The sequence below is a fragment of the Amphiprion ocellaris genome, chromosome 10 (assembly GCF_022539595.1).
Source record: "Amphiprion ocellaris isolate individual 3 ecotype Okinawa chromosome 10, ASM2253959v1, whole genome shotgun sequence".
Classification (NCBI taxonomy): domain Eukaryota; kingdom Metazoa; phylum Chordata; class Actinopteri; family Pomacentridae; genus Amphiprion; species Amphiprion ocellaris.
Genome location: NC_072775.1, coordinates 29,321,731 through 29,344,739, shown reverse-complemented (window position 1 = coordinate 29,344,739; position 23,009 = coordinate 29,321,731). Strand labels below are relative to the sequence as shown.

Here is a 23,009-nt window from a genome sequence, read left to right as displayed (position 1 = left end):
TTGTGGGTATCTTTGCTTCTTTTGTTTTCCCCACAGATCCACATCCTGGAGAATGGCGAAGTCAAAATATTCAGCCGCAACCAGGAAGACAACACCAGCAAATACCCTGACATCATCTCCCGCATTCCCAAGGTAAAACACTTGAGCGCTGCAGCTCAGCCTCCGGGAGGGTGAGGAAGAGGAGAATGGGTCTGAGCTGTGACTGTCAAATGAGGGCTTTTACAGCTGTACAGATAACAACTGAGCACATTTGTCCTGCTCACTCCCTCTTTCATTTTACTGCTTTTCCTCAACCCGTCTCTCACCTGTCTCGTTTTCGTGTGCACACTGCTGCTCCTCTCTGCGTCGGTCTGTCACAGTCTGAGCTTTACCCGTCTTTACCCTTCCCGACAGCCATCAGGACCAACCACTGGTCATTAAATCTGTTTTTTGTCCTTATCTACTGAGATATCTACTAATGATGGGAATGCTAAACTAGCTTCTCCTAAAGCTTCCTGTCTCTAATGTCAAAAAAACTTACCCATTAACCTTAATTCGCAGCTGTGGGTAGCCTTGCCAAATTAATGAGGATCTCCTTGTGAGGGGGAGTGAGAAAAAGATCACCACTACCTGAAGCTTTGGCAGTTGGCCTGAGGTTATCTGGGCGCTCTCACTGCCTCGGTGCCTGCTGAGTGTGTTTCTTTTCTGCTTTACTAAAGAATGGCGGTGAATTACCAAATAAATCTCCATCAGTTTGCACTCTTCTTTCATTCATTTTCCTTCCAGGACTTTGTTGGGTATGGAACGAAAACGTCAATAACATTCAAATAAATCCTCACCCAGTCTGTTCTAGTCAGTTCAGGTTATTGAATCAGATAAATTCTCAGGGAATATTACTAATGGGATCCTTGGCTAGAATTTATTAAGACATAATTTATACCTGGAGCTTGTTAGAGGACACAGGTGTGCTTCTCCTGTGCTGATTTTCACTTGGTGTGTTTGTTTACCAAAACATATTCAGGTGAAAGACAGCACTCCTGTGGTTAGCAAAAATATCATCACCTCATGTCATCATTTAGGTAAATTCCAGTTTAGACTGATGAACTCACAAGACTGTGAAGATTTAAATCGACCTATTTTGCATATTAATAACAAAGTCTTCTCTGGATTCCTGTACGGTGCTTGTAGTTTGTCGGGTCAAACATATTCTTGGTGGAATTCACACTTTGTGAGGCATCTTACCAAGAGGTATTGTTTGTGTTGTCAAGGTTGTCATTAATTAAATCCAAGACATACCTGGTAGCTCTGAGGTGAGAAACTTGAAGGTTGTAGGGTCAAACAAAACAACAAATTTTCAGCTACTTGACACATAGCAGTCCACACAGGCCACCTTCACTGGGGCCCGGTGTAGCCGGCTTTAATTGTGTCGATCTGTGAGCACATTATGTTCTACCCACATCAGGGGAAAACCCGATGACTTGACTGCAGGTGGTCAAGCTGATATGGTCTCCCACCTCAAACGAATCATTGTCTTGTGTTCAACTTGCATGGCTGTGCTGTGCTTATAAAAGCCTGGATGTATTCAGCCTTCAGGGCTTGTGTAACTTCTAACCGAATCAGGGCTGTTTGGAGTTTAGTTTCATTTCTAATTTCCTTTTCAAAGATGTCAGTATATTATCTGTGTCACATTAAAAACTCTGCTACTGGGACATTCTGTTTGCCTTTGGGGTTTAAGTCACTGATCATCAAGTGGTTCAGAGCTGGTTGTGAAGTTTTGTTGCATGTTGCTCCCATAGACTGGTAATAAAAGATGCATGTGGCATCACCAGTTTGTTGGTAGAAGGTTTTGAAGCCTTAGGTTTGGCATTTGGTCATCACCATCTTAGTCTTTCGCAACCAACCTGCATGAATAAAGCATGGAATCTGACTGAGAACTCAAGGGCACTATGATGTAATAGCAACCTGTCGATCGCAAGGTACAACACATCTGCCTAAAATAAGCAGCCAATGACAGGTTTATACCCTCAGTCTACAGCCGAGGAATCAGACTGTTTCTGAACTGGCTTCACTTTTCAGACCCGAAGGCTACATCTGTCTTTTATATGTACATCAATAAGACCAATTTTATACTTTCCATGGCTATAATTATGCAAAAATTTGAGTTAGTGACTATGCTACAAGGGCAGTAGTGTACATACTTAGTGTACATAGTGCATAAGCACAGAAACATAGATTTGAGCTATTGTTCAAGTATTGAATAGAGTCCAATGGACTGAAAAAGTTATATAACATCCACATGTCTGTACACATATCCACAGAAGAGTATAATCAAGGCTTAATAGCCCATTTTGACTCATTGTAGCAGGAAAATTTTATGCTAACTAACATTAGCAATAGTTCTGTTTCATTAAGTAGCCTCCCCTCTCATCATACGATAGCAGAACTTGGACCTAGTTCTGATCTATTCTAATGTTAATTACACCTGTCCTTTTCCTGCTTTGACATATGGAAATGTGAGCTGTGAAAAAGGTCTACAAAGGCATAAAAAGTGCCTCCAAACGAAAACCAGCAGGAGTCTCTTATTGTGAAGTAGCTTTAAGAAATGCAAAAGCTTTGTTAATTCCTCTAAAGCTCCTCTGCACAATAAGATAAGAAGTTATCTAGTCAGCAGATTAGTTTTAGGAGTTTACAGATGCTCACACTGCGGTTACATGAGCCATCAGACCTTTAACACGAGGTTAGGAAAAACTTCTTTTACCTCCACCTGCTGTCTGGTCGCTCTGTGCTGGCATGACTTGAATGGTTGCTCATATCTCACCTCGGTCAATCTCAGTGTTTCTCATAACTTCTGCCCTCTCATGTTTGCCTCACACTGACTGTCATCTCTCTGTTTTTTTTGCGCATTTTTTCCTCCTAACTTGAAAACCCACATGGCTCTTTGTCTCTCACCTTTGTTGCTCTTTCTGTCCACATGTCTCTCTGTCTAATCACTCGCTGCCTCTCTTCTTCATTACTTCTTGATGATATCTGGTCCTTCCTTTACTGCTCTTGGATCTCTATTCACCTCTCTTTCTCTTCTCGTCTCTCCAGCTCTCATCCTTTTTTCAGCTTTGATATGACCTGTCTGTAATTTCACCTTTTTGGTCTGTTTCTCTGCCTCTTATAGTCTTTTTCCTCTCACTCCCCCTCTACTGCTTCGTACATATTCGCTCTCGTTCTTTCTCCTTATTGCCTGTCGATGCTCCTGACTGCTGTCGTCCCTCACCTCTTTGTTTTTGCTTTCGGTTCCCTTTATATCCCCGTCTCCTTTCTTGCAATTTGTCTTTCACACTATTCTCTCCACACGGATCCTTCCATTTTAAACCTTCCTTTTCACCTCCTCCTCCCGTGCCTTCTCCTCATTCTTTCTTCACTCCTTTACCATTTCTTTCTTGTAATTTCTTTTAACCTTTCTACTTTCCTGTCTCTCACCTCTCCTTCTCACCATCACTGCTGCCTAAATTGGGAGATTTTGAATTGAGAAAGAAGCTGTTAACAGAGAGAAAAGTTGGGTGTTTGTGATTCATTTGCATGATGTGAGAAAGATGCAGCAGTTGGAAGTGATAGCATCATTTGGCTTTATTTTGTTTGTGCTCAAAATAACTTTCCTGTTGTTTATGAAATTCATGACTTGTAATTTATGGTATTCAATTAACTTAGATTTTGGAAACAGCCCATGTTTGTCGTTTAAATGAAGCTTTCATCTCAGAAATTGATTAGTGATCATTAACTTGACATAGAATTGATTAAAAGAAGTGCTTTGGTTATAATTTGCATCCTGTGTCTTGACATTATGTTGTCATGGCAGCATGTCCGTGTGTGTCAACAAATTTTGTAAGCACAATAAACAAATAATGCCTAAAAGTTCACACTAACGCAGGTTGCCTGCATTAGAGGAGATGGTATGATTAGATTTTACAGCACCTTGCTGCATTATTTTGCATATTAATCGGGGAAAACCAATTTTCCTGAAGGCACCACAGTGCCTCTGCTTTAAATTATGCATTAATATTAATAAATTAATATTAATACAGATGCATTGATAGGTAATTAATGCATCACTTAGCCTAATGACCTCATGAGGATAACTAGTTGTGTTTGACGTATTAGACTGTTTCCAAACAACCTGTTTCCTCTAATGTGTCTCTTGCCCTTAACTCTGATTAGCTTTCTCTGATTACTATTTCAGATTCATCTCTCTGATCATCTCTGTCTGGTTCAGGTTGTAAATTTTAGATTTAAAAGAATCCTGGTGGCATTGAATCGAGAGTTTAAGACTCACAGTCATGTCTTAGTGGCTCAGATGATTTGTAGCCACTCAGCTTGATCTTGAGAATCAGCTGCGATAGTCAATATAATCTGCTTATAAGCTACGCGGTTTATCCTCAGCTTAAACCCTATCAGTGTTTCTCTGCACAGGGAAATAACTATCAGCTGCCAGAGCCTTTTTAGTCCATGCAGAAATGATAAACAACAAACAAACTGCAAAATGTTGCAGAAAATGAGGCTTTTTGGCACAATGTGGGCATCAGACCAAAAGAGGGGGTGCGCTTAACAGTTTGGTAACTGGTTGAATGGAAGTGACTACAAAAGTCAACCCAAGAGAAGCAAGAAATGTGGAGGAAAGAAAGTGATAATATTTTGACTTCCAGAGCAGTTGGCAATAAATTGAGGGCAGTTACAGGTCCGGAAACAGCCTGAACATGTCTTCAATTTGATTGCCTGTATTCATGCCTTTTAAAAGCTCCAAGTTGAGTCTCATGCTGAGTTTGAAGTTTGTTGGATTTACTTCAATGAGACTTTCAATCTTCTGACAAACTTGTGTTTGCTGCAGCAGATGTTGCCGATGCATAGACTGTCTTTTTTTTAATGTACAAAAGCTCTTCTCCTCTCTCATCTCTCTCAGTGTAATCCCTTAACTTTATTTATTTTTTCCTAATTTCCATTTGCTCCATCTTTATCGTGTTTTTTTTTTTCCCCCAGGTGAAGAAGGACTCAGTGGTGTCCTGTGTCCTGGACTCGGAGGCGGTGGCCTGGGATCGTGAGAAGAAACAGATCCAACCCTTCCAGGTCCTCACGACTCGGAAGAGAAAGGTATGAATGGAGACGAAGGTACTGAGGTGGATGCTTGTAACCCTGACCCTTGTAAAGGTACAGAGGAGAAGATAATGAAAGAAGAAGTGAAAAGGTTGAAGAGAGAAAACACAACAGAGATAAAGACCCGAAGGTGAAGGAGAGTAAGATAATAGAGTGAAATGATCCGGCAGACTGAGGGGGATGGACGGAGACAGAGCAGACAGAAAGAAGGAAAGACTGATAAGTAGGAGACAGAAAAGCCAAATGGGTCGAGAAGCGAGGAGAGGGGTGAGATTGCGAATGTCAGCAAGGTGTTTATTCAGTTTTGATCAGAATAACGGCCTCTTTCCACCACACCAATCACATTATAGCGAAACTGTCCCCTTTACCTTGTCTTTTTTATGCATGATGGCATCTTTGTAAATTAGGAAAGGAAAAATGAAAGTGCAAGTATTGGGAACATGATGATGAAAATGGCTGAAAATGATTATCTTGATGATTTTTTCCCCCCTCACCAGATACAGTTACTGTCACTATGAAATCATGATTATTTGTAATGATGGCTTGATGCACAAACTGATTGTCCTGGCCTTCTGGCATTTTCTAACAACATCTCAACTGTTTCAGTATCACACGCACGCCTGCTGAAATGAAATATTTCACATGAGGAGATGAGAGCCGATAGGCACTAATTAAACATCATTAATGAGCGGAGAGGAAAGTAATGAGGGAGTGAAGAGGAGAGTGAAGGAGAGCAGGGATACATCAGGAGAGAAATCTTTCAGGTTTAAAGCCTGCAGAGGTCTAATTGTGGACGCTGTCGTTTAATTTCCCTCCTCTGTCCTGATCACATCTCGCAGGAGACAGTGTGGCGCAAATGTTTCCAGCAACTGCAATGTAATCGGCTCTTTTCTATTTCTATTGCAGCTTCATCTGCAGGGTAAACTCAACTCAAGTCTGCCAAAACAACTACAAAATACTAGTTGGTGGTTTTAACCCCAGTTCTGTTTGTATGAAGGAAATAGAGTATTGGAAGGCATATTATGTTAACTTTTTGTGTCTGTTAATAGTGATGCTATAGAGGAGAACGCTGCTACTCAATGATGACATTAAGAGATTAGAAAACTGGTGCTCATTGAGCTCTCCACACATCAGTTTTTGCATTTTTTTTTTGTAATTTGCCCCCAAAGACAGCCCTGATATAGGCTCTACAGTCTTGCTATCAGAATGTGCAGAAAGGTTAAGACCAACCAAAACAGCCTGCAAGTTTCTGCAGTGGAAAACTTCTATTTTTTTTGGAATATTATGGAATTAAGTAAAGATTAGTGCGTCAAGTTACTCCATACAACCTAGCACTTCAGTAGAAATGAGTTGCAACCCAGTAACAGAACCATCTAAGCTTACATTAGCTTTCTAACACATTTTGCATTTAGAGCAGAGATTTGATTAATTATTTGTTAACAGATTGATTGGCATTAATAAAATTGGTTAATAATATACTAAGCAAAAGGGCAGAAGATAAAGAAAATGTATTTTTGATGAGCTGTTGTACTTGGTGGAACCACCAGATAAAGTTTCTTAGTGTTTAACACAGGAGTTCCTGTCAAGTTACTAATTACTCGATGAATGATTGATAAGGCTGCCAACAATCTGTTAAGAAAGTTATTCAAACATTGGCATCCCCAATTTAGAGTGAAGGATATTAGAGATATTATGTAATATAGTTGGAACGTCTTCACCATTTTTTGATAAGCTGATTGGTAATGATAAATATGCAAGCTAAGAACATGAAATAGACTTTATTAAAATCGGATGTTATCAGTTTATTTCCTGGCACAGAATGGGTCTTCGGTGGGGAGGTGACTCTATACACCACCATTCAAAAGTTTGGGGTCACCCAGACAATTTCATGTTTTCCATGAAAACTCACACTTTTATTCATGTGCTAACAAAACTGCACAAGGGTTTTCAAATCATCAATTAGCCTTTTAACACCATTAGCTAACACAATGTAGCATTAGAACACAGGAGTGATGGTTGCTGGAAATGTTCCTCTGTACCCCTATGGAGATATTCCATTAAAAATCAGCCGTTTCCAGCTAGAATAGTCATTTACCACATTAACAATGTCTAGACTGTATTTCTGATTAATTTAATGTTATATTCACTGAAAACAACTGCTTTTCTTTCAAAAATAAGAACTTTTCTAAGTGAGCCCAAACTTTTGAATGGTAGTGTATGTTAATTAAGATCTGAGTTTATATTACCTTATTTCATAGAAAATTAGATATTTTTCCATTATTTCACTTGATTAACAAAATGTCTATTACACTCATGTAAATGTAACCTAAATAACAAAACTGGTTAAAAATAATAATTAATTGTCATTAAACAGGATTAAACTTTTTAGTGCAAAAAAAACGTCTTTGTGGTGGTAAAAATTCTCCTACACAGGAAAAACCCTGACTATGGAAAAATAGTTTATTAAAAAGCATTAATGTTAACCTGTTTTGAATCTATTGGTCATACACATCTGACACTTTTGACAGTTTACTCACCTAAAACATCTGTTATTAGGTAGTGCCATGAGTAATTTGTAGATATCGGCTAACTTCAAACTTTCTGTAAATACACAAAAATCTAAATCTAGTCAGTATTTTGAGTGATCAGCTTTTGGGTGGGGGGTGGAGGGGATCCGAATATTCGGATCTCAAAATAAATATTCGGATACCACTGTCACGACCGAGTATTCAGATATTCGGGTCCAGCCCTATTTTTGTGCTTGGACAAATGTTCCCTACAAATTGAGTCACAAATTACTAAACTTTTTACTGGCCAGACATTTTTAAAAGTACCCTGTTGAGTTTTGTTGTAAACACAGCTTCTGTTTACAGTCAGCGTAACTCATCAAAACACATTGTTTGTATCCTCAAGGTGTTAGAAACTCATTGAGAGCATTTTCTTGCACACAACATTTGACTAATCCTTTCCTGCATTTGTTGGGGCTTTGCGCTCTTTGGCATAATACTGCAACCTGTCGAATATTGGAATTATGTGGAATAATACACAGGAATGTGTATGGCTGTGGCTTCCTGGGACTTACTCCTGAAAAGAAAACAACAACATTGCTTGGTACATGTTTAAATTTTAAAAAGAACAACCTGGTTTAGTTTAAACAAGCTATTAGCTAGAAAAGAAGGATTTCCCCAAACTGATTTGCAAATAGCTGGTGCAGCCTGATCCCAGCAAATCAATATTACTTCAGGTTATTGGAAAAGTCGTGGAATTTTACATCAGGGTTGTGGTGGAAACCTCGTAATAAGGCAGAGTCGCGTGCAGAGACCAGCAGGGGTAAACAAGAGCAGAATAAACAGGATGGAGGTGCAGGAAATGTGAGAAGATGGAGAAGCAGAGGAGGTGAGTGAAGTGAGTTGAGGGAAAGGAAGTAATGCGCTGTGAGAGAGACGAACACAACAAGGAGGTGCGATGCTGTTGAAAGGTAGAGGCAAGATAGGAAGGCTGGCTGGTAAACTTTCAAGATGAACGGAAGCAAAATCAAAGAGCTCTTTGTAACAAGTCCCAAGGTTGGATGTAGCGATTTGTGAATAATATGCGTGTATTTGCATATTTTTTGTCAAGGGAGAAGTATTAAAATGTGTTTTGTGTGTGTGTGTGTTGATGCTTCCCTGCAGGACGTGGATGCCTCGGAGATCAAAGTCCAAGTGTGTGTGTACGCCTTTGACCTCCTCTATCTCAACGGCGAGGTAAGGCCTTGTGATGATGAAAATATTACAAAGAGCCCCCTCAAATGTTCCTGTCATTGTTTTAAACACTGGCGTGTGCGTGCGTTTCTTGTTTGCGCACATACCCGTGTGCTGGCTGCTCCGCCGAGATGCCAGCATCGTCCCTGAATGACAATGATGGTGCTACTGGAGGCCGTAACTAGATAATGATTGTAATGCTCATTGTAATTCCAGCGGAGTGTGTCTGAGTGTGTGCGTCTGTCTGAGACTCTGAGAGTGAATCGGCGCCTTTTTGAGTCTCTTTGTGTTTGAGTGGTAACTTACTGAGTGTGGGACTAAGAGTGTACGTTTCTATCCAAATAAAGCTCTTTTTTTTTTAAAAAGCAAATTTCACAAAGGTCTGCTTGGAAAGAAATGCTAATTAGCGAGCGTTTCCATCAGCCGGTGCAATGTGAGTCGTCCCAAGTGGACGGAAACAAAATTACATAATTAAAAGAGCACCAGTGACTCTTAAGTTGTGCCATTTCATTGCTGCTTCCCACCTAATAGGGCATTTATGTAAATGTTATGAATTAATTTTTCTCCTTTATGCACAGGCTTCATCTTTTTGTTTGGCTGTTTGCCCTTTATTTGTTTCTGACTATCACTCTTCTCTATAAATTTGTAATGTGTAGTTTCCTGCAGCCTGCAGTCCTTGTCACTGCTAACTCTGTTGTTTTGGGAAAAGCTGTTCATGCTATTCCCACCAGATACCTCCCAGCTAATGCCGGACCAACCAGCAGAAGCTGCTAGTCAGACTGTAGCTACCACAGTGGATACCAAGGTCATGTCCTTGCTGCTGTTTTTTTTTTTTTTTTTAAAAGGTCTAATGACCTGGGAAGATACATACACTGCACATGCTGCTTTTATAAGGCTGTTTTGACATTTTTTGGACCAGATATTTACACATTCAACAGTTTTTAGGCAAAATGTGAGGAAAATAAATGACATTTAATGAGACGTGGAGACGGCTTTTAAAAACAGCATGACCACAAAAGCATGACACGTGTTCAATGCCTTTAATGCAAGACCACACATTGAGGCTTCCTTAATGTTTGTCAGTGTGTCAGAACTTGCCATGCTTCTATTTCCCAAATGTGACATGCATGAACTCTCCAGAAAAGCAGCAATTATATCACGTTGACTCCCAGGATTGGCACAAACGGTGACATGGCGATGTTGGCATGGACAACAGTCACATTGCAGTAACTCAAACACAACATGCTACAACTTGAACAATCTCATTTTCCCTGGATGATCTACAACATAAATCTGATAGAACATTGTTTACTCCAGTTTAAAGGTTCTAGGATAAGCTGAGTTATTTCCCCCTTTAGGTTTAAACATGCATTGACATGCAGGCCCCATATGTGCACAACAAAATGAACACGGAACAGGTGTGTAACACTGAAAATGAAGATTTTGCTGCAAAAAGAAATGCAACATCAGTTATAGGGCTGCACAATTAGTAAATAATAATTACGATCAAGATTTTTGCATTTAATTACATGAATATGATTGAAAGTGATGTTAGCGAAAAATACTCTGCTCCTGGAAAACAGTCCATGTAAATAGTTATGTGAATTAAACCTAATATTAGAACACCTATTTCACTCTTTTCACGCTATTTTTTGGTTGCACACCCATCTGCAGTAACTGAGTGGAAACTAGAGGCTTCTCTGTGCACAGCCGACTAGCTAGTGTCTGTTGTAGCCTGCATATGAGGCATGTAGGGAACATTGATACCTTGTTGTGGCTATCAATAAGTAGATGTTCAGAAAATGCGAAGGTTTGGGTACAATTTTAGTTACATTTTTGCATCTAGGAGATGCACCGAATTCCAGTGAAGAACTTGACATAGAACTGTTTTTTTAAGTTATTTTTAGGGCCTTGTGCTGGTGTTATTGGATAGGTCAGTAGAGGCAGACAGGAAAGTAGGGAGAAGAATGGAGGGAGGCCTGCAGCAAAGGGCCATGAGCTGGAATCGAACCGGGGAATATAGCCCCTGTTTATGAGTCGCTGGCTCAGCCAGTTGAGCTGTCTGGGTGCCCAAGAACTTGTTATTGAAGCAGAGATTGTACATTAGCAGGAATGTAGCACAACATGGAAGTTAAAGCAGTCCTCAGTTTCTATAAATGCGACTGTGCAATTAAAATTTACCTCTAAAATCATTGAATACAAGTGTTAAATAATCATGATCTCAATACTGATCAAAATAATCGCCATAATCATGCAGCCCGAGTCAGCTGTCTAGGCAAATTATAATGCTGTCCAAAAACATTATGTTTCTGTTGGAAATTGTTGCCAGTACATCAGGCAACAATCCTATCAGTGCTACAAAGCTCCGTGTGAGTAGTGCAAAGCTAGATCTGAATGACAACCAAAGCAAAAAAAAAACTATTTCAGATGCCTTTGCTAGTGTTGCACCATATGAGAAATGTCCCAAATGACTCGCACTCAAAAACGTCTTTATTGTAAAATGTCTTTTTTCCAGCTTTTTGAAAATTTTCTTATTTTCTCTGCAGATGCACCTGCCTGCAGAACCCATCCAATCATTCTAGAATGATTAATTCTTTCATAATAGATTCATTCAAGTCAACTGGGTAAAATTCCTGCATTGTTTTATTTCGCAGTATATGTCACAGAAAAACAAAATACCAAAATGTCAGCTTTTTCCCCCAACATGGTGCAGCTCGGTTGACATTTTGAGTCATGTAAGGATATAAAGTTGACATAAAAGAGTCCAGGGACTGAATAATGTGAAAAGGCTCACAAAATTGAGTTCTCGTCAAACTCTGCCTCAGCTGGTGAGTTGCTCTGGGGGAATTTGTACTCCTAACTTCAGGATTTCTGTAATATTGCTCAAACAAAGACATGATTCCTCACTAGCTTCCCACACACAAAAATGGCCGACAGTGTTTGTCAGAAGCAGAAAGGAAGAGAAATTATGTTTTGTTCTTTTCGGTCTCTCTGGTAGACCAGAAATCGCAGCAATATGTCGGTGCTGCAACTGTGTGTTGCAGTGTCATCATTAATTAAACAGCATCTCTTGACCTTTACTGTGTTGTACTTTTATCAGTGCCTTTCTACTTCGCCCAAGTGTTGACAGACTTGTGGTATTTAGGATAATTGTGCTCCTTTTTTTCCGATGCATATATTCAAAAAGCTCCCAGAACTACAGTTGGTCGGTAGAAACATGCTCCTACTGATTGTGTGCAACTTAAGATGTAATGTGTTCTGCAGATTTGAGGCCGTTGGTGTATCCGTGCACATGAGCGTGTGGGTGTTTGTATGTGCGCCTAAAGCTTTCGTGACTGTGTATCTGTGAGTATACTCTGTGACTGTGTGTTTGTGTGTGTGGGGGTAGACGGCAGAGATGGCATTTCATCCTTGTCATTGCAAGGCTCCAAGCTATGAAGAGGAAATGGTTGTAATGATACAGTTTTGCCGTTTGTAATGATGTGTGTGTTTCTGTTTGTGTGCGTGTGTTTTCAGTCTCTGGTGCGACAGCCGTTGTGTCGACGTCGGGCTCTGCTGAAAGAAAGCTTCTCAGAGGTAGAGGGAGAGTTCGTGTTCGCCCGATCCATCGACTCTGACAACACCGACACCATCGCCGAGTTCCTGGAGCAGTCGGTCCGAGGTGTGTGTTTGTGTGTGCGACGCAGACACACTTTCTCACTTGTTTTCTCTCCTGCTGTCTTTTTGTGTCTTGAACTTTTTTTGTGTGTGTGTTTGTGTGTGTGTATGTGTGTACTAACTGCACTTGTTTCCTCGCCTGCTGTCCCTGTGCGTCTTGAACCTTTTTGTGTGTGGGTGTGCTGCGTGAGAGTTTCATTTCGTTTGTGCCTTTGCCTGCTGCCTTCATGTATAAAATGTGAGAGGCTTGTGTGTAGTACTTGTCTCTCTGTGTGCCATCTCTTTGTTTGGCCTGCATGTCGATTGTGTTGCAGTGTGTTGGTGCGAGTGCGACTGAGAGGGAACCTATGAGTTGTGTAATTGAATTTTCTCGTGTCTGTCTGACTCTGTTTATGAGAGAGAACATAGAATTGTGTTTCCTGTGTGTATGTGAGTTATACGCCTGTGTCCTTGTCCACTGTCTCTCTTTTGTGTGAAACAAAGACCTTACATGTATCTGAAAGATAATCTCTTCATTTCCTTTCTGCACAGCCAGAATCGTGTTTAGGTGTATTAATGCACTTGTGTGTGTGTGTGTGTGTGTGTGTGTGTGTGTGTGTGTGTGTGTGTGTGTGTGTGTGTGTGTGTGTGTGTGTGTGTGTGTGTGTGTGTGTGTGTGTGTGTGTGTGTGTGTGTGTGTGTGTGTACAGACTCCTGCGAGGGCCTGATGGTCAAGACTCTGGAGAAGGATGCCACCTACGAAATTGCAAAACGCTCTCATAATTGGCTCAAGGTTTGTGTATGTGTGGCGGTGGAGGTCAGCGTTGTGGCGTAGTAGTGATTCACATATACTTCATGAAAGGCACATCAGGCACTCATTCTTCTGCTGTTGTTACACAAGCACATACAAGTATAAAGTGAGTGTAAACACAATATAAAGATTTTTATGTACTGTTTATAAAACTGTTATACCATTTAGCTGTTTTTCTTTTCAATTCCCTCTCTGGTTGTTGATTAAACCTCTAAAAGCTCTTCCCAGTTTATTAAAGTTCAAACAAACAAACAAATTCATCACACCCTGCCTGAAATTTGGGACCCCTGGGACTGCTCATGTGTAAGGCAAGTTTGTTTGTACAGCACAATTCTTACACAGCGCAATTCAAGGTGCTTTACAATGGCAAAGAAATGCATTCAGAATTTTTTTAAAGGTAATATACATTACAATCGTAGAAATAAAACAAAAATAGACATTAAGATCCCAAAAGTGCATTAAAAGACAAGAAAATAGATTGAGCATATAAGAGAAAGCTGTAGTAAACAATGTGGTTTTGAGGCCCGATTTAAAAGAGCCGACAGTTTGAGCAGACCTCAGGTGTTCAGTAAGTTTGTTCCACAGGTGAGGAGCATAATAAGTGAGTACTGCTTCACTATTTTTGGTTCTGGTTCTGGGAACACACAGTAAACCTGTCCCTGATGTCCTCAGGGGTCTGGATGCTTCATATGGAGCTGATAAGTCCAGGATGTATTTTGGTCTAAGACAATTCAGTGCTCTGTAGACCAGGAGTAAGATTTTGAAGTCTATCCTTTGACTAACAGGAAGACAGTGTAGTGATTTGAGGACCGGTGTAATCTGGTCCAGTTTCCTGGTGTTAGTTAGGACTCTGGCAGCAGAATTCTGGAGCAGCTGCAGCTACTTGATTGATTTGTTGTTAAGACCTGTAACGATACCATTACAATAATCTAACCTACTGAAAATAAATGAACAACTTTCTCTGTGTCTTCTCTAGACAGGAAACCTTTGATTCTAACAATGCTCTTCATGTGGTAATAGACAGATTTAGTAACAGCTTTCAAGTGGTTGGTAAAATTCAGGTCTGAGTCAATAATGACACAGAGGTTTCTGGCTTGATTTGTAACTAGTGACATGGAGTCAAAGTGAGCACTGATCTTTGACCTTTTATTTTTGGGGTGAAATACAATCAAGGAATATAAAATAAATATGTCGAAACAAATGCTTGGTTAGAGGAGAGACTGTACAAGGAGATTCTTGGTTATCCACACCTTTCACAGTTCATCATGAAAAGATGGAAATCATGTACAAGTAAAAGCAACTCCAGAGTCCAAACACCGGGAAATTCTAAGTTCTCCAGAAATCCTTCGCTATATCCTATTGTAGACCTATTTTATTATGAATAAACCCATTTTAAATCCACATTGGTCTGTACACTTGGACACGGAAAGCATGAATTGGCTCGAACGCTACTTGACACTTGTAATATTGAGTAAGTCAGTTGTATTTGTTTGAGAGAGTAAAGCAAGCTAAAACGGGAGTCACATGATTGAAAATTCCTTAAAATGTCTAATTCAGTCACAGAAATCTTTTAAATTTCGCACATTAGAAGCGAATAGTGTGGTTTGGAAAACAGTACGCTTGAAATTAGCAACTGATTTTCCCGGTTCCGGTTGAGTGGACGCTGGCGCGTTTGGCTGCCGCTACTCACCTGCAATTTTTAAGTGTTTTTAGCGGTTCTCCCGCGTATTCCAACCTACTCGACTGGAAATCTTAACACTCCTATACCGCCGGATGTTCCTCATTTCTGCTGTCATAGCCCTATAGTGCTGTGATAGCAGGCTAACTATTGCCTACCTGCTTGGTTCACCTCCCGGCTCCACATCTTTGGCTTTCTCCACCGTTTCGCTATGTGGGCTGGTGGGGCTTTTGTGTGGTCCCTACTGGTCTGGACTGTCCTGGTTCTCTTCCATCTACCGGTGGAGGGACTACTCCAATATTCGCCGGCGGAGCTTCTCAGGCTCCGCTTCCAGCGGTCCAGATCTCCTCCGGCAGCCCTGCGTCTCCACCCGGACATCGGCATCCAGCAACGCCCGAGGTGCGTCCAACAACACCCGAGGTACATCCACCGTGGTTCTCGGTGGGGTTTCCATTTCTCCGGCTCCAAAGGGATTTCCTCCTTCTGGTCCTCCACTCGCCGACCACCCAGAAACACCGGCCGGTCTGTCAACCACTGTGTGTTAAGCTTGTTTTATGCTTACCGTGTCCGTAAGGTCCGTGCGACTCCGTGCGGAAAAATTACGTCATTTTTGCACCCACGCTCCCTCCAGTGGCCTTTCCGCGTGGAAAATTTCTGCTCCGCGCACCTCCACATTTTTCTAACCAACGCGGACGGAGCCGCACGGAAAAACATGGCAGAGGGCCAGGACCTACTCATAGCTGAAGTCTAGAAATACGTGAACTTATACGATTCATCACACAGAGATCACCGCGGTACCCGGGTTATGAAGTATTCATGGTGTGAAATAAAACTAACTGCTGAAATGCTTTTATTCGGTAAAATGCCGTGTTGTAAGTGGTGTAAACTATGGCAAACTTCTTCTTCTCTAGTTTATTACTAGAGTAGACCAGGTAGACGTGTGTTTGAGATACACTGCCCCCTGCAGTTTGGGAGCAGACGCGCATGGAGTATAAATGCGCACACGTTCTCTCACATGGATTTCCGTGCGGAAAGCATATTCCAGCCTTTAGCCCGCCTGGCTTGGTCGGCTAATGCTCCTCTCTCCAGCGACAACACCGGCGTCAACCGAAGTTGACGCCGGTGTTGTCGCTGGAGAGATTGACTGCAGTTGACTGCTGAACATCCGCTCCCTCACGGGCAAAGGACATCTCGTCCAGGATCTCCTTACCGACCGTAAGCTTTACTTTCTTTGTTTAAATGAGACTTGGCAAGTACCTGGTGACTTCTCCCAGCTTAACAACTCCACTCCTCCGGGGTTTGTTTACATTTGCAAACCTCGCGGCTCTGGTCACGGAGGGGGTCTTGCGATACTGTATCGCGAGAAGTGGAAGGTCGTTCCAGTTTCTCTGCCTCCTCTCTCATCTATAGAATGCCTCGCCTGTCAAATCTCCGGACCCACTCCCACAATCATCGCCACAGTCTATCGTCCCCCCAAGCCTCACACTGACTTTTAAAATGAATTCTCTGGCCTTCTCACCCACCTTTCCGCTCTCTCCCCAAATGTAATTCTGCTGGGAGATTTCAACATACACATGGACAATACTGCTCTCCCCCTCACCAAAGACTTCTCCTCATCATTCGACAGTTTCGGCTTTCAGCAGTTCTCTGACTTCCCCACACACATAAAAGGACACACCCTGGACTTAATTTGCTGCTCCGGTCTCACCCCTTCCAACTGTACTGCTGATCAACTCCTTATTACGGACCACTTCCTCCTCACATTCGATGTCACCCTCCGTCTCTCCATCTCTAAGACCCCCCGTACCATCTCATTCCGCAACATCAAGGGCATTAACATCAACTCCCTCTCCTCCTCCATCGCCACCTTGACACCAGACTCTTCCTCCACCCCTGATGACCTGGTCAACCTTTACAATAACGGCCTCACGAACATTCTGAACTCACTCGCTCCTGTCAAAACCCGCTCTGTCTACTTTCTGTCTACCACTCGGTCTGCTCCCTGGTTCACTCCCGATCTCCGTGCCATCAAATCTAAAAATTGCCAGCTTGAAAGACTTTACAGGAAATCTGGTCTCACCATCCACAAAGACATGTATACTGCTCAGTTATCTCATTACAAGGACTCCAACTCTCAAGCTAAAGCACAATGTTACTCTGGACTCATCTGCTTAAATGCAGGCAACACAAGGACTCTCTTTTCCGTTTTCAATAGCCTCACCCAACCCCCTGACTCCCTACCCCCCCCATCTCTACTCCCACGACACCTGTAATTCTCTCCTTCAGTTCTTCAATGAAAAGGTTATAAAAATCCACCAACATCTTGGCTCCAAAACCTCACCCCTCCCCTCCTCTGAACTTTCTCCCCCCCGACATCTATTTTCCACTTTTGAACTCCCAGGTTCCTCAATAATTTCTGAGTTTATCACCAAGTCCAAGCCTTCCACATGCCACCTGGACCCCCTCCCCACAGCCTTGGTCAAATCCTGCCTCCCCTGCCTCCCCTCTCTGCTCCCTCTCATTTCAGCCATCATCCATTCTCTCTGTCTTCTGGTTTTGTTCCCACGCCCTTCAAATCTGCAGCTGTCAGCCCCATCCTTAAGAAGCCTGGTTCAGATCCCAATAATTTTAATCACCTCCGTCCCATTTCCCACCTTCCCTTCATCTCCAAAATCCTAGAAAATATTGTTGCCTCTCAGCTCCACACTCATCTCACACGAAACTCTCTCTATGAACAATTCCAGTCCGGTTTCCGTCCCCGCCACAGCACTGAAACAGCCCTGATTAAGATCACAGATGACCTCCTTATGGCATCTGACTCCGGTTTACTCTCCATACTCATCCTCCTTGATCTGAGTGCGGCCTTCGACACTGTTTCTCATCCCATCCTCCTCAGTAGACTTTCCTCCATCGGCATCACTCACACCCCCCTTCACTGGTTTCACTCCTACCTCACTGGCCGCACTCAGTTCATTCAGCTCAAGTCCTTCACCTCACAGCCCTCCCCCGTCATTTCTGGTGTGCCCCAGGGCTCCGTCCTGGGGCCCCTCCTCTTCATCATATACCTCCTCCCCCTCGGCAATATCTTCCGTAAATATGGTATCCACTTTCACTGCTTCGCGGATGACACCCAGCTGTATCTCTCCAGTAAACCTAACTCCACCCTCCCTCCCTCCTCCCTCACCCACTGCCTTTCTGACATCAAATTTTGGCTCACTGCAAACTTCCTCAAATTAAACAGTGATAAGACGGAGGTACTTTATCCACCCTATCCAAAGCTGACAGTTTCTTCCTCACCATTGACAGCTCCACAGTGTCCCCCTCCCCTCAGGTAAAGAGTCTGGGTGTCATCCTCGACAGCTCACTTTCTTTTCACTCCCACATTAATAACATCACTCAGTCTGCTTATTTCCATTTACGCAACATTAATCGTCTCCGCCCCTCCCTCACCCCTCATACCACGGCCATTCTAGTTCATAGCCTCGTCACCTCCCATATTGATTATTGTAACTCCCTCCTCTATGGTGTCCCCCACAAATCCCTCCATAAACTCCAACTGGTTCAAAATTCTGCAGCCCGCATCATCACCCGTACTCCCTCCTTTCACCACATCACCCCCGTCCTCCAGCAGCTTCACTGGCTCCCGGTCCAATTCCGCATCATATTCAAAATCCTGTTGTATACATTTAAACCCATCCACAAACTCGCTCCCCCCATCTGTCTGATCTCCTCCACATTGCCACTCCGTCTCGTTCCCTCAGGTCCTCCTCCTCCCTTCACCTCTCTTTACCTTCTGCCCACCTCAGCACCATGGGGAGCAGAGCTTTCAGCCGCTCTGCTCCCCAACTCTGGAATTCTCTCCCACCAGACATCCACATTATTTCTTTACCCCAGTTTAAGTCGAGACTCAAAACTCATCTGTTTAAATCCGCATATTCATTGTAATTTCATTGTTTCTTTTAACTGTTGTGTTACTTTTGTCTGCTGTTTTGTTTTATTTATTTTATTGTGTTTTTATCCTCTGTAAAGTGACCTTGGGTGTTATGAAAGGCGCTGCCAAATAAAATGTATTATTATTATTATTTTGCATCTTCCACTTTTAGGTCAAACCTTCAACTAACAGCATAGAATTGATGAATAAAAATAGCAATAATCAAAGACAGTAATGATACAATCAGTGAATATAAACCAAAGTCCTTCTGTGTTTTTTTTCCACCAAAATCATCCTCAGCTGTACCGTAAAGTGACTTAAATGTAACAGCATTGCTACTAATGATACAGAAAACCCCAAAATGCTAGCTGATAGGATCAGTTCCTTACATATGAAACCCTGGAAATCTAAATCTGTAATTTTGACTACAATTGCAGTTTCAGTATGGAAATGCTGCGCTGTGGTGTTGACTGCTTATTTCACTCATGATGTGTCTCACAGCATACAAAAAGCACCATATGCTTATGCTAACAAGGTAAAAAATAGTATTTCACTGGAGGGGGACTTAGTGCAAAATATAAGCAATTGAATCTTTTGAATGCGCAACATGTAAACATGTCATTATAATGATGAAGAAATCTGTTACAAGAACACATGTTCATTTAACCATTTTCACCCAATCTGTTGCCATATTTCTGGAGGAACATTTTAAAACTATAAGCTCATCAGAATTTTGAGACTGCAGTTGAAACCTCTGACTGGGTGCTAATTGTTCCCTCTGGCATTTGATTTATGCAAAGACAGCTGCAGTTTCTAGAATCATAACTGATCTATTCATATTGAAATGCATTTAATAGCTCCAGTATAACATACTAGTATTTTTATTCTGCTGTATTGGACCATAATACAACCCTATTCATGAAGTATTTACGAAGCCTGTCTTTCTCACATCCTGTTGTCCTCCTCCGTCCCCAGCTGAAGAAGGACTACCTGGAGGGGGTTGGCGATACGATGGACTTGTGCGTGATCGGTGCATATCTGGGGAAAGGAAAAAGGACGGGCACCTACGGGGGCTTCCTGCTGGCCTGCTACGACGAAGAAAATGAGGAATTTCAATCCGTCTGCAAGGTATGCTCAGTGTATATTTCATAAAGGGTGCAATAATGCAGGCAAAAAAACCTTACTTTTTCTTCTTAAAGCATAAAATGTGCAAATTAGTTTTCCAAGTTGACCTTTTCTTTGCTTATTTCATGGATCAGATTGTAAAAATCATTAATTTTTTCTAAAGTATCCTCATGTCCAAAATACTGCAAATATAAATGGCTAGATGTCCTAAATCTGTAATTTCCTGACTGTAAAAGGGAACATAAAGGTTGATGCTTTTGTTATTTCCTCCCAAACTGACATGAAGAGGAATAGTGGACATCAAAACATTTTAAATTTCCACCACCTTTAGTTCACCTTCCTTTCCTGCAGGCTGCCAACTTTAGGCGTCCAAACAAACATCCCAGGAGAAACTAATTTAACATTTCTGATCTGGAAAAGTGTGCCAGCATTTCCAGGCAGCAGTCAAAACCAACAGTTCAAAGTGTTAATCTATGTAATTTAATTTGGCCCCGTGGCATTTGATGTATATTAACATATAACGTGTGGGAGGAAAGACTGATAAAATATTTGTTAACAGTGCAGCCAATTTTCAGCTCAAAGAGGGCATATTTACGTGTTATTACACCCTGAGGGCTTTGCGTGCAGACTTGTTTGCGTTCTGTGTAACACAATATATATTCCAGGGTTTTGTGTTAAGGTGCTCAAAAATGTTAATTGAATATGAAGGCTTTTTGTTTTTGTCTGGAGTGTGTGTGCGTTTCAGTCATGTTTGTTGTATTTTATGTTTGTGCTGTAGTTCTGTTTGTGTGTTCATCTCTTTTCCCCTCAAATCTGAGTTGGAGGAAAATCTTTACAAGTGTGTCAGCGTGACTGGTTGCATCTTAGGAAAAATGTTAAGCGTGTATTGGGAGCATGCGTGACCACTTGAGTGTGTGTTTGTGTGCATTTGAGATGAGAGCGAGTCACAGTACGACTTTGCCACAGAGCATAAATTCTGTCTCTTCTCTGTCCTGCAAAAACCTTCCATCTCCATTTTTTCCCCGTCTCTAACTTTTATGTCTTTATCCATGAAAAAAGGGATTTAGTGAGCAGCGAGTACAGACACACACTTTCTCCAGAAACCCCCTGCTTCGCTTTCACATGCTTACACACTTTGACACCTGGGAGCTCATTGGTACAACTACAGCCTTCTGCTTTTGGCCACTGAGCTGCTCCACTGGAGCCATCTGAGGTTAAAGTGCCCATTAGATAACCATGTGAACTTTTCAGGCACTGCCGAGGGTTTTCTCCCATTCAAACTTTAAGTTCTGTGAATATAATCTACAGCTCCACTGATACTGCACTTTTGGGCCCAATACTTATTTTTAAAGTAAAAAAAGTCAGATATTGATATACCAGCCCATATTCTTCGTATATAAATAAACAGTGTACATACTAGGGCTGGAACCGAATATTCGGTCGTTAGCGTGGTATCCAAATATCTATTTTGAGATCCGAATATCCATAAACATAGCAAACATTAATGTTTTCAGACATGACATGACTGTTCTGGATAAGTGAGGCTAGACCAGTTGAAATTATGTGACAGAAGACACTACTTGCTGTGAAAAATGTCAAATAACACCTATCCTTTATCTATCATTGTTTTTTCATTGTAATCCTGTCTTTTGTTTGCAGTGCTGTTAGCTTCAGTGTTGGAAAGTCTTTCAGTTTTGAATATTTTAGCAACAGAAGAGTTTTATTTTATGCCGTCAGCATATTTGAAATGTTCAGGTCTCCAGCTCCAAGCTCCAAATGCTGCACAGCATTTGGTCACAACCATCCTCTCGGTGCCACCTGGTGAATCCATTCACAGCAGATTTTTAGTCACACTTTCATCTCAGATTTTTGGTCACACAAAGATAAATCCAACTCTGAGATGGACTGGCTTCCATTTTGTTTTAGCTCAGTTCAATTTGAGCAACTTGGCAGTTACACTTTGTGCTTTTTTAAAGTCATGCCGGTGCTTTACCTCCCCCACACGCATAGCAACTTCTACTAATATTTAAAAAAAAAAATACACAGGGACACAGTCTTCAAAAGCCAGAGCCAAAATCAGTTCATTTCATGATTAAATCGCACACTGACTGACTGATGTTCCTGCACTTAACATGCTTTGTACCAATGGATTGGCTACGTTCTTCATACTTGAAACTGTGTGGATTTGACAGGAAATGCCATTCATTTTCATGTCCTTTTTACATCTACAAATAGTACAGAACTTAATTTTTTTCCTGTTTTGTCTTTATTACAAAATATGTCTCCAAAGTCATCTGGACAAATGCCTTCATAACTAAGCGGAAAGCATTTTAAGTCGACTGAAACACAACTCTGGTGCAAGAAGGTCTGTTTTCCTGTGCTGATTTATTTTGGAGGCCACTACAATAAGTACATAACTTCAGTTTCAGTTTAGGATCAACTTGATTAAGATCATCAATCACGCTGTGTTTATGCAGCAGCTGTAGACTGAGCTGCATCTTAGCAAACCAGCAGCTTCCATCTTCTGTCCATCTACACTGGAGGCGTTCAGGCACCTTAATGACTGTTAGTCATCTGTGTTTTGCCAGTGCCCATCACTGTAGCTGTGTAAAATGGAAAAATAGAAAAAAGATTTAAAAATAGGCTTTTGATTGTGTTTATGAGCTTACAACACAGCTAAATGCCCTGTATAGACAGTAGTATTGATTAAAATTGGAGCGTATGTGTTCTATGATGACTGAAAAATACACTTCTTCTGTGTGGACACGACTTTTAGTTTTTTCTGTGGAGCACATTGGCAGCTCAGCAGTTGAGGGTATGTGCTATGTGACTGCAGTTTCTAATTTGTGTGCCGCATTTCATCCTCCTTTCACTCTTCAATGTCAGCTGTAAAACAAAGGCTGAAATCTATAATAAAAAAAAGAGCAAGAGAGATCTTGTTGTCCTTGACATGCTAGACTTCAGGAACTGTCA

The 23,009-nt window shown here is 41.6% G+C and overlaps 1 protein-coding gene across 1 annotated transcript in view; it reads left to right on the top strand.

Annotated features, from left to right (window-relative positions):
• lig1 (ligase I, DNA, ATP-dependent) overlaps positions 1-23,009 on the top strand; it is an 80,122-nt gene that overhangs the window by 35,145 nt on the left and 21,968 nt on the right. The window contains exons 18-23 of the mRNA XM_023279319.3: positions 37-132; positions 5,002-5,112; positions 8,787-8,858; positions 12,372-12,516; positions 13,202-13,284; positions 19,887-20,039. Coding sequence (XP_023135087.2) covers positions 37-132; positions 5,002-5,112; positions 8,787-8,858; positions 12,372-12,516; positions 13,202-13,284; positions 19,887-20,039 — 660 coding nt within the window. The remainder of the gene's footprint in view (positions 1-36; positions 133-5,001; positions 5,113-8,786; positions 8,859-12,371; positions 12,517-13,201; positions 13,285-19,886; positions 20,040-23,009) is intronic.